At 35.0% G+C, this 12,488-nt stretch overlaps 1 protein-coding gene across 2 annotated transcripts in view; it reads left to right on the top strand.

The window, feature by feature from the left end:
• Positions 1-12,488, top strand: part of CDH12 (cadherin 12) — a 723,975-nt gene that overhangs the window by 680,757 nt on the left and 30,730 nt on the right. For both annotated transcript variants that reach the window (XM_036310943.1, XM_036310944.1), the window contains one exon: positions 6,783-6,970. In XM_036310943.1, the coding sequence (XP_036166836.1) occupies positions 6,783-6,970 (188 nt within the window). The remainder of the gene's footprint in view (positions 1-6,782; positions 6,971-12,488) is intronic.

Here is a 12,488-nt window from a genome sequence, read left to right as displayed (position 1 = left end):
TAGATCACATTACACTCCCCTACTAGACTAGAAATGCCATCAGAGCAAACACAATCTTTTTTGTTTGTTTGTTTGAGTTTTCTTTATCATTCCATGGAGGAGGCTATTAAAAATTGTAGTTGAATCAAATATGCGTCATCTGAATTATTGGAAGATTTAGCAATTAATCTACTATCCAAAGAATCTAAAAAGATCAAGGCAATATCTATCCCTAAATTTTTGTGTTGTGTTTAGCATCTCAGAATTTAATAAAGAATATAATTTCTCATTGCTCTGAGAAAAGAAATATTGCTATCATTAAATAGAATTTATAGAACTTAATGCATTAATATGTTGGAGATTGTGCACATGGTAATTCATATTCATGTACATGTTTAATTAAAATCTAGTCTGGGAAATTATAACCTTTATAAAGGTGAAGTGATTTAGCCAATACAGTAAAACTCTTGATGCAAATACTTGACACTTCCACAGATTTGTTCATCTCAGATTCATTCTATGAGCTAGAGTGGAGTTCTCTCCCATTACTGAGTCATTCCATTCACTGTATGTTTAGTATGCTTGACTAAAATACAGCTTGAATCCAACTTCTTAAAAATCAGACTCATTCTTCCTTGTGGATTATTTTTCTATTACTTTAATTCAGGCTTATTGAAAACACACAAAGCTTCAGGCTTTCAAGAAAATAGAGGGTATAATATGTTCTTCAACCAACAATATATTTTTATTCTTGAAACCTTCAATTTTCAACATATGGGAAAGTGTTTCAGTTAAAATTAGCATGACTGTTCAGAACTATTTAACACCTCCCTTTCTTTCATCTCCATTCCCCTATAGACAGTTTCCTGTTGATTATTATCATTCCTATAGGAAAATATTATAATACTAGATGCCCAGTGCATAAAATTCGTGGCATGGGGAGGGTCCTTAGGCCTGGCCTGTGATCAGGACTCCCTGACCCCCCCCCCCCCCCGCTTCCTTCCCTCACCACCACTGCAATGGGTGGGCAGCAAGCCAATCAGGGCCTGCTGGCCAGGTGGACAGACGGGGGATGGGAGGTTGGCGGCTGGCCCCGAAGAGGAAGTTGGCCCTCACCTCCCCTGGAAAAGGGGCCGCATCTGCCGCAACCCACCCCCAGTTCTCCATCCCAGTCCGAGGACCAGCCCAATCAGGAGATCAGGGTCTGCTGGTGGGGGCGGACTGAGGGACTGCGGGAGGTTGGCTGGCCAGTGGGGAGGGACCGCATGAGGTTCAATCTGGCAATCGGGGCCTGCTGGCCAGAGGAGAAAGACCTTGCAAGGTTGGCCAGATCGGGGAGGTTGGCTATGGGAGCACACTGACCACCAGGGGGCATATCCTGCCCTCTTGTGGTCAGTGCACGTCTTAGCAATCAGTTGTTCTGGTTGTTCCAGTTATTCTGGTCGTTTAGGCTTTTATATATATAGCTAGAGAGATATCTACAAAAATACTATTTAAAAAATAACTAGCAATATTAGATATTACTGAATTTTATTGCATGCTACTTTTTAAACACAAATCTACAAGTTAGGTAGGTATACTAATAAAAAATTATAATAAAATTATACTTGTTATTATTTTCCCAATTTTACAGATTAGGAAAAGAAAGATTAAGTATTTTGCCTAAAGACAAATAGCTAATAAGAGATTATAACAGGTATACATACCATTTATACAAAGATACTTTTTACTCATAAAGATACATTTTTGCTTTTATTTCCTGATTAATTTTTTTAGGATAAGGTGAAATCATTTCATGTGATGTTATATTTGCTTTAGTAATTAAGCCAAAAATATCAACAAAGCAGCTTTTTTCTATGTAATTAGATGGTAAATCTCAGACACACACTTGCAAACATGGAGGATCACTATCAGAAACAGCTAATGCCTGAATTCAATCACTGAATCAACAGTTTGTGGTAATATGCATTTATTTTCTAAAGTTTAATAAAAATGTTGTATTTCAAATAATTGTTTATTTAGGTGGTCTCAATATATATTTTTGAGTTCTTAACAATGTTTAACATTCTTAATAATTTGAAATAATTTCTAATTAAGCATTACAATACTTCTAGAACTCTAATATTTTTAAATACATTTTTATTGATTTCAGAGAGGACAGGAAAGGGAGCTATAGAGAGAGAATCATTGACTGGCTGCCTCCTGCACACCGCACACTGAGGATCAAGCCTGCAACCCAGGCATGTGCACTGACTGGGAATTGAACTGTGACCTTCTGCTTTATAGGTAGAAGCTCAACCACTTATTCACATAGGCCAGGCAAGACTCTAGTATTTTAAAATACTATTTACCTCCAAATTAGTTACGTGTCTTATAGCTAATTTTTAAGTGGAGTTGAACATTAACTTTTCATATATTGCTTTTGAGTAATTTTAGAATAGTTACTATATAAGCATAAAATAAAATGTATGTCAAAAGATAATTTGTAATAGATTATTTTGTCTTTTTATATGCTATTCTTATCACTGAAAGTTTTTACAGTACTATATAATTAATTCACTTAAATTATATTTTAGATTCTACAATCTTTATTTCTTAGTGAATTATAACATTAATTTATATTTTGTTAAGTAAATATATCTATTTTGGTACTTTTATCAAAACTTTAAAATTCCTTCAAGGGAAAAAAGAGGGACTATAATGTATATGTATTGTCCTTAGGTATCAATGCATGCCCTTGACATACACACACACACACACACACACACACACACACACACAGTGAGTCATAAAAATCAAAGTGTGATTTTTTAAAACAGCATGAATACTGAGAGGATACTTACTTAGCCTATAACTGAGTAACAGATACCTTTACTTTGGAATAAACATGGAATAGAATTTGTAAGATGGTACATAATTTCTTTATTAAATTTCAACTTAGTTTACTACATGCAATTTTCTCCTTCTCCACAGGAACAGGGTTATTTTGTTAAGCATAGCATGTATATTTGATGAATATGTAAGTACACATTTTGATTGAGTCTGTGAACAATTTCTTGTCACCTGTTTTATTTCTTAATGTGTGTTGTACAGGTAGCGCCATTAAAATATTTCATATGCGTCAAAAGTAGGGCGCCCAGAAGATGTTGGCAGTGTAATTACATAGTACATCATAAGTGGTCCGACTTTGGCACAGGGGAAGATTACTTCGGTTTTGAATTAATCTGAATGACCCCGGCTTTATTGCTGTTGAGTTTCTAGAAATGATAAAATGTCAAGTCATCGGAAATAAAACGACAGAACCTAAACAATCTGACATGACTAATGCAGTTTCTCTGCCTTGTTCCATATTCTGTAGGTGTTTTATCAACTACAATATTTTATTGAGAAATTCTTATCTTAATAAATGTGTCTTCCACCTTCCTGAAATGTATTTCTGTTATGTAAAGAACAGAAAGTACAGTGCTCTGTATATGTGTGTCTCATGAACACTAAAACCCCAATGCATGTAAAAGATGTAGGTGTTGAATCACTGTTTTGCTTCTCTTATATCTTAATTTTGGTAGGGCATGTTATTGGAATACTATGGAATCAAAATTTATTTGGACAATGCTACCACTTCAATTTAGCATGTTTTCCAATGCCATTATGAAATTGTCAGGCATATTGTATGCTCGCAACTTAAAAAACAACAACAACAAAAGCCTACTGCTGAACTTCTAGTGATAGAATACCAAAATAAATAGTTGTCTTCACATTTATTTTTATTGGCCTTATAAAATGTGCTTTTGCAAAACATCAAGTTCATATCTCAGCATATTGTCTTGGAAAGGTGGGACACTCTTTTGTCCATAATGTGTATTATCTAATGTTCTTCTGGTTACCTTTCAGAGTTTTTAAAATTCTTCTGACATTGGAGGCTCTCAATTCTGGCTGAACTCTTCACCTTCGCTAACCATAATTCCTAAGTGATGACACCAGACAAGATTATCTCCCTTGACTTTTGATTCTTTTATTTTTGCTTTTAAATGTCCTCATAGAAAGCTAACTCATAAACCTAACATGTAACTTGAAATTCTTCCCCTTGATCAGATAGAGTAAATATCCATGATTTTTTAAAGTTAGATGCCCCTATTTTTCTAAAGATTCCATTCAACACCACAACCACACCTCTTCCCCTCTCCAGGGGGGCATCACCATCACTACCCAGTTCTGCTGGTGGCTGTGTTTGAAATCTGGAAACCATTAGACATGACAGCTCTCTATATCTCTCAGCTATCTACCTGCCAGCTATGTCTTTGATAATTATTCCATCATAAGCCTCCTAATTATATATCCTGTTGGAGGAGGATTTACAATCCATTATTCAACATAGAACTCAGTTGCTCCATTTTATTAGCAAAATATAAGTATTTCCCTAACAAGTATTAATGTACCTTGAGATTAGACCATGACCATTCATAGTATAGATTCAAGGTTTTTAGTGTTTCTTCTGGTTCTTTATCACCATCACAAACTGAGAGGCAAAGGATGTGGAGACCCTTTTGATAAACCATATTTCTGTTTAATAGACATTAAGAAAAGAAGGCCCAGCCAGCATGGCTCAGTGGTTGAGCATAGACCTACGAAACCAGAGGTCACAGTTCAATTCTAGGTCAGGGCACATGCCGGGTTTGTGGGCTCCATCCCCAGGGTGGGATGTGCAGGAGGCAGCCAATCAATGACTCTCTCATCATTGATGTTTCTATCTCTCTCTATCTCTCCACTCCTCTCTGAAATCAATTTAAAAAAAAGGAAGAAAAAGGGATAACAAAAATAGCCCACATATTTATGCCTAGTCTTTTATATTTGGAATTTGACCCTGAAAAGTTTAGTATAAGTTAAAATAATGGTGTCAAACACCTTTTTGGAACATTAAACAGGAATTCGTGCATCCTCACATTTGCTAATATCTCAGGAGTGCTTCTATAGGATCAGGGTTCGATATGGCTATTGAAAATACCTACGCTCGATAGAAAGTTGGTTGCAAAATTCACATGAGGTATTACTTATGTAATCATGGTTATTTAAACTAAGAAAAATTCCTTTTGAATATCTTCAGTCTTCTTGTAGACAACGTAAAATATGATTTATTCTTTCTCTTTGCTCTGCTTGCCTCAAGTTCAAACCCTACTTTAATCCTCAGACACTGAGTGTCTCTATAGGACAGCCACAGTATTAAGTGTTTAGGGAATAAAACCTAATAAAATATAAGCCTAGCCTATGAGAAGTGTCCAGTTTGATTAATATAACTTCTTACACCAAAATTATTTTATAATGTTTATAATAACACTTTATTATTGCCACGTGGAGTATTTTTATTTATTTATACTTATTTGTTTATTTCTTAAATTTGTTCTTCATATATTCATTCTCTGGAGGCTGGCATACTATTAAATAATTATTAAATTAATTAGTTAGTTAAAAAAGTATTTTATACCACTGTAAAATGGTAAAATGTACTTTCTGTCCTTCACATGGAACTAAAGACATTTTAGGTAAATATTTCTCTCTCTTGAGACTAAATATATTGCATGCCCCACTGAGGTTATGTCCATTGGAAAAATAAGGCTAATTTTAACATTGTAAGAGCAACTGGTGTGTATCTTTTTTTGAGGGGAAGGGCAGATGCCAAATTTTAAGGGCTACCAGGTCTAGTGAAATGACCAAATGTTGAAACTGATTGTGAAAGAACTATAAGGCCAATAAAAATAATTGGGAAAAAAAAAGAAACTGTTTTTCAGACTCTCCATAAACTGTTGATTGTTTCTTTTTCCCTTATTTTGATTTGAACAGACTGCTATTTAATTCATTAATACCTACTTTGATAAGATGTCAGTGAAATAGCTTATACTATATTTTTCTTCATGTTATATCTTACAAAATTTTGAAAAGTCTTTTAAATAATATACATGTTTTCATTTTTGTGGGACATTATAATTTTTATGATTCTGGTATATTTTATATAGGTAGGGATTTTTCTAGGTTTTCTGACTCAGTATGAAGTTAATTGTAATGTCAGTGCTCCACCTGGTGGTAAAAATATAAGCATTTTATTTGATTTGATTTTTTATGCTAAAAATATGGGAGCTAGAACTCTATATCCTAATTTTAAAAGTTTGTAAAAGTGATTAGCAGATACCCAGTACAGATTTAGTAAACATAAGTTGAATATTAGTCTATAATATACTCTACTTAAGTCCATCATAGATTAAAGTGTGGAATGCAGTTACCTAGATATATAATCATTTTACATGCCATTTTTAGTTTAATGATTTATCCTAACTGAGTAAGTAGTCTATCTAATTATATATTTATATTATTTTATATACATTGCATATTTATTTATGCTAGAAAACATAACCTTTGTTTTCTATAAATATTTAAATATATGTATATCTTCTATCATCTATATAATATACCCTGCATTCTTTTGTATTAATTACAATTTAATTTCATAGATGTTACCACCTTCACATTAATATTAGGTACCTTGGATGCTGTTAATATGTAAAATATTTCCTCACACTAACTTTAACACACACTACTATTTATAATACCCAATTAAAATTCTAGGAAAGGATCAATTATTCCTAATTATAATCCTTAACTTGACAGCTTATTGCCTTTCATTTTTTACAAATATGCTTTAAATTTGATTTACTTCCTATAAATAAATCCTATAGTGTATATTTTTCCAGCCTAGGAATCTTATTGCATACTTTACTAACTCTACTGTCAACACAATTTCTATGTCTCACCAGGCATCTTCCATCTGAAAGTTCCTGAATCTTCTCCTATTGGCTCAGCTATTGGAAGAATAAGAGCTGTGGATCCTGACTTTGGACAAAATGCAGAAATTGAATACAATATTGTCCCAGGAGATGGGGGAAATTTGTTTGACATCGTCACAGATGAGGATACTCAAGAAGGAATCATCAAATTAAAAAAGGTACATAGACAAGTTTTTAGACAGTTGACTACTCGATCACAATTAAAGAACAGAAAGACTAAAACTTGAGAATGACAACAATTTTAATTTTCCTTCAGTTAGCAATATTTCAATTTTTTGAAAAAAGACCAGTTGTTTATAAAACATTCACTCCCACTTGCACTTTTTATCTGTGATTCAACAGGTATATATTTCTGTTGAAACAGTCACGCCTATTAATTTGATTAGATCATTAAAAAGTCTACCAGAGTTTAATTGATTTTCAATTTTTATTGTTACAATTGTAGATTAAAAATTAATGTAAAAATAGGATGTACAAGTAAACTTTATCACCACCAGGCTTGGTCTTGCCCCTTTTACGACTTTTCTGAGAATATAAATATCTAACTCACACACTGTTGGTGAGCGTCGTTGATATCATAATGGAGGAATGCTGATGTGGTCAAGCTCTACTACTGGAGGAGTGAAAGAAGTGAGAACAATAAACAAATTAAAAAGCTCTGTCAACAGTGCTAAATTCAGGTTTGAACAACTTAAAGCAGGGTGAAGGGATAACCAACATAGTGGAGGGTGTTGGCAATCTCATAATGGCCAGAAAAAGCTTCTTTATTAGGGTGAAACTGAAGTAGAGACAAGCAGTATGGTTTTCTTGTTACTGATTAAGAAATTTAGGCAATTAAGTAGTAGGAGGAATACTTAAATTAAGTAAGAGGACAAATCAGTATCTTGTGTGATTTCTCAAATAGTTCCATATCACTTCTACAGAAGGTATTTATTGGGAACTAATAAGTAATGATATCATGTTTAAGATAAAGAATGCTGAAATAATAGCCTATTTATTTTAAAATAATAAAACTTTTAGGAAATAAAAAACAACTCTTATTGTCTTGATGTTACTTGGCATTATTACTTCATTTTAAATAAACATAGCTGTGATCCCACTGAATCCAACAAAGAATTATTTTCTTTTTTCTTAAAAACATTAGATAAGCCCAGCCAGTGTTGCTCAGTGGTTGAGGGTTGACTCATGAACCAAGAGGTCATGGTTCAATTCCCGGTCAGGTCGCCTACCAGGGTTGCGGGCTCAATTCCCATTGTAGGTCGTGGAGGAGGCAGCTGGTCAATGATTCTATCTCATCATTGATGTTTCTATCTCTCTACCTCCCTTCCTCTCTGAAATCAAATCAATAAAAATATATTTAAAAAACAAACAAATAAAAACATAAGAGATAAAGCACTTTACTCTTCCCCAGGACTCTAATAAGGACGCTCTCAACTGATCCCATTGGACATTTATATTTTCCTTATGCCCTGTTAGTCACTAAAACTCATTTCTTTCTGTGGTCTTACATGGCATGAAAGTGAGTTCACATGATTTGGTAGCAGAGCACCATCATGTGGTTAATTTTTTATATATAGGCAGATATACACCTGAATTTAAATTTAAAATACTCTTCTTTTTAGCTAGTCTGTCATGCAGAATTCCAAAGAAAATTAAGTGGTGTTTATTATTTGTTTCTGCAAACAATATGTTCTTGTTTTTGAAAATTGTCTTCATCCTTTTTTTTTTTTAGCATCTGCCTAACTTCCTCATTCAGTCTCATCAACTCTAAATTAGCCCCAAATTGACATAACGGAGGCAGATTAGCTGCTGCCTTGTAGACATTTCTGTGTGTTGCATAGTCTTTTCAAACTCAAAATGTCTAAAGCTGAATTCCCTCTCTTCTCCCAACACCAGCACACATGCTTATGTTTTCTTCTACCTGGGTAAGGCCCCACCTCCTCTCCAGTTCCTTAAACCAGAAATCAAGGGTTTTTTCTTATGCTGCTTCCATTGCCATTGACCTCCCTTGCAAAGTAAAACATGACCCAGCCACTGGCTTCTCCTGACTAGGGTTAATATTTCCTTCATGGGTTAAGCTACCTCCTCATTACTCCTTTCCACCACTGTCATGCTATTCTCTGAGCCTTATACCTTACCTTCATCCAACTGGTTGAGAGTCGATTCTTCTCTTTGTGGCTTTAAGACTGAAGTCCGCATGTTTTTGCTAGCTACTGGCCAAGGTTCAGTTTCATCTCCTAGAGGCACCCCTTAAGCAGTTGCCAGGAGGACTCCTACACTCACAAGTTTACTCACAGCCCTAGAAAACCCCTTGTAGTGTGCCTTTCTTTTATAACTTCACATGATTAGATCAGAGTTTTCAAGTAAAGTCTCCCTTTTTATTAACTCAACATCCAGTAAGAATCTGAATTATATTTGCATAATTATTTTTTCCATAAAACAGCAAATATATGGGGTGATATCCCATTCAATTCACAGGCCTCTTGCACACTCAAGGACACGGGATTATACAAAAGTACAGGTCATTGGGACAGGGATCCTATGGATATCTTGGAATTCTGTCTAAGCCCCTGTTTTTCCAATTCCTCAAAATATAACTCTAGCTATGCATTTCCACTCAACATCATCTAGAAACATGATGAATTCTGGAAGAGCTCAGGAAGTTATTCTCTTGTATTTGACATTGAGTAAATTAGCTCACCTTTATAAATATAGAGTTCTGTCTTAGAATTTTATTTTATTTTTCTAGCAAATGAAATCCTGGCTGTTCTATTTTTATTTCAAATATCAGAGTCTTTGTTGATTGTAAAGTAGATGAATTTCATTCCTTGACACCACCCCATGTCTCCCTCCACAAAAAGTGGAGGATACTCAGTGATATGGGTTGGATAAAGTCATCTAGAGAGAGATCAGTGTTGCTTGTCTTTGTTCTTTCTGAACTGCTCAGTTTTTATAAAGTGGCATTGCCTAAGGGTCAGGGTCATGAAGAAGGAAGGCCTTCTAGGATATTACTGTAGCATTTCTTCTATGGTTTCTTTAGTTCTTTGATCATTTCAGAATATCAGTGTTCAGTTGTAAAAAAAAATGAAAATAAAAACATGTATGCACAGAAAGTTTCTTTCATCTCGCTGTGTATCTCCCTGACCACCAAGTGTTTGCCTGCTGTGATAGGTAAAGAGATCTTAAAAGGCATAGACTGTGTCTGATTCCCTTTAAAAATGTAGGAAAGGTATGAGAATTCTCCCTTCATTTCTAGGCTTGAAATGGACTTTAAAGTGGAGAGTCAAGCCTGGCTGTTGTGGCTCAGTGGATGAGTGCCGACCTATGAACCTAGAGGTCACAACAGTTCAATTCCTGCCCGCCCACCCCAACACACACACACTTAGGATAGAGCACATGCACCCCACCACACACACACACTCAGGATAGAGTACATGCCTGAGTTGTGGATTCAACAACCCCCAATAGGGGATGTACAGGAGGCAGCTAATCAATGATTTTCTCTCATCAGTGATGTTTCTATCTCTCTTTCCCTTTTCCTCCCTCTCTGAAATCAATAAAAATATATTAATGTGAAGAGTCAAATCCATCAGATAGCTGTGGAATTTTAAACAAATTGGTAAATAAAACTGAGGACTTATCTGGAAAAAGTTGCCTAATCATATAGATAATGAGGCATTTCAATCTCTAGGAAAAAGTAGAGAGCGTAATGAGGAACAATTGGTAATGACTCCTGCATTCTAGGATAAAAGTTAATTCTGGGACATAAAAAAGGAAGTAGAAACCAGGGCAGCTCAAAAAAATTTCTAGGCAAAAGGACTCAAGGTGATAAAGTCAAAATAGTCTTACCCTAGAAGTTAGGGATCATTATAACAGAAAAATCATGTTGTTTACATTCACTGACCATATAGAGCTAACAAAAACAAATATACCTTTCTATGTTCTTTACTTTGGATTACTTAGTACTCTGTCTTATACATCCATCTGTCTCAGATATCTTTTAACTCATCAGATTTCCCCAAAAAACTTCAAATGACATGGAACTTAGTATTTCTTCTAACTCATTCTTTAAACAAGATAACATGTTTTTCTCTGAGTTTGTTGAATACAAAGAGAGAGCAAATCTTAATTGTCATTGTATCTTACTGTCCTCAAGATGGCTAGGTGACCACCACATAGGCCATTAATATTTTAAAATTAATTAAATTTGAATGGTTAAACAATTCTTACTTTTTGAAATCTGAAGTTACCATTTTAATAACTTAAATAGTTATCCTATATAATAAAAGCCTAATATGCTAAGTGTCCAGTCGTCTGGTTGTCCATTCAACCAATCAAAGCGTAATATGCTAATGATATGCTAAGGATACTCAACTGCTCACTATGATGTGCACTGACCACCAGGGGGCAGACGCCCCGACTGGTAGATTAGCTTGCTGCTGGGGTCCAGCTGATCAGGACTGAGTGAGAAGCACCAGACACACCCTGGAGCCCTCCCGCAGCCCCTCCCTGGCTGGCCAACCTCCCATGTCCCTCTCTGGCCCCAATCGTGCACTGATGGGGTCCCTCAGCCTGGCCTGCACCCTCTCGCAATCTGGGACCCCTTAGGGAATGTCAGAGAGCCAGTTACAGCCTGATTCCAGCAGGCCAGGCCGAGGGACCCCACTGGTGCATGACTTCATGCACCAGGCCTCTAGTTAATTCTATAAGAAACTAATAAATAGAATAAGCCTACCTGATTTAACATGATAGCTTTTCAATGTGTGAAAATATATGCCCTGTCTTGCTTTGATCTTCTTCATTCTGGGCTAAACATTTCCAGTTGTATTTGTGGCAGTTTCATGTTTTTCTCCTGAATAATGTTTTGCAATCTGTTTTGCAAATATGAGTTTCATAAGTTGCTACCTTTAACAAAAGAAGGTGTTGGCCAATCAAAACAAAAGCATTATAGGATTGTCTCCTCTACTTTTTCAAGACATAACCAATAACTAAAATATCAACCATGGCATGTGAGTATGACATTCCTTACTTTTATTGGCTTCAAGATAAATCTAGATCCCAAACAGGAAAGAGATGGAAATGGAAGAAAATTGATATAATATGTAAATAGTTATGAGGTGAGCAACTAAAAATATCTTAAAAAGTAAAAGAAAGCATTAAATATAAAGCGGATAAAATATGAATAAAATATGAATGAATAAAATAAAACAAAGGGAATAATTATAGGAAAAATAAACAGATCCTGAATAAAAATTTCTGTGAAAAAAACAATGTCAAGTCCAAGAGGAATTGCCATTTGGTATAATAACCTTCATGGAATTGTGAGAGTTTTTGAAGATTTCACGGTAATTTTTAGATTTTCCTTTTCCATCCTTAGAGAAAACACATAAAACAACAATCTTGTCCTTGAAAGAGAGAAATAGACTTCCTTTATTTCCCCCAGGAGTACTGAGGCAACGAACAGATGGGTCCACACAGCAATTAGCAAGTCTAGCAAGTCCTAGGAGTCATGTTAGAAGGAATTAATTTAGAAAGTGAAAGTTTTAAAGGTCCCAGTAAATCTTGAAGTTAATGTTAATTTCACATTGTCTTAACTTTTCATAGGTGGTCAGGAGTCAGATTCATTGGCCTTAACGTTTTCATTTATATAAAATTCCACAGCAACACCATATTTCT

This window comes from Myotis myotis, unplaced genomic scaffold (assembly GCF_014108235.1).
Source record: "Myotis myotis isolate mMyoMyo1 unplaced genomic scaffold, mMyoMyo1.p scaffold_m19_p_5, whole genome shotgun sequence".
Lineage (NCBI taxonomy): Eukaryota > Metazoa > Chordata > Mammalia > Chiroptera > Vespertilionidae > Myotis > Myotis myotis.
The sequence above is the reverse complement of the archived record's forward strand: the minus strand, read 5'-3'. Positions and strand labels throughout refer to the sequence as shown.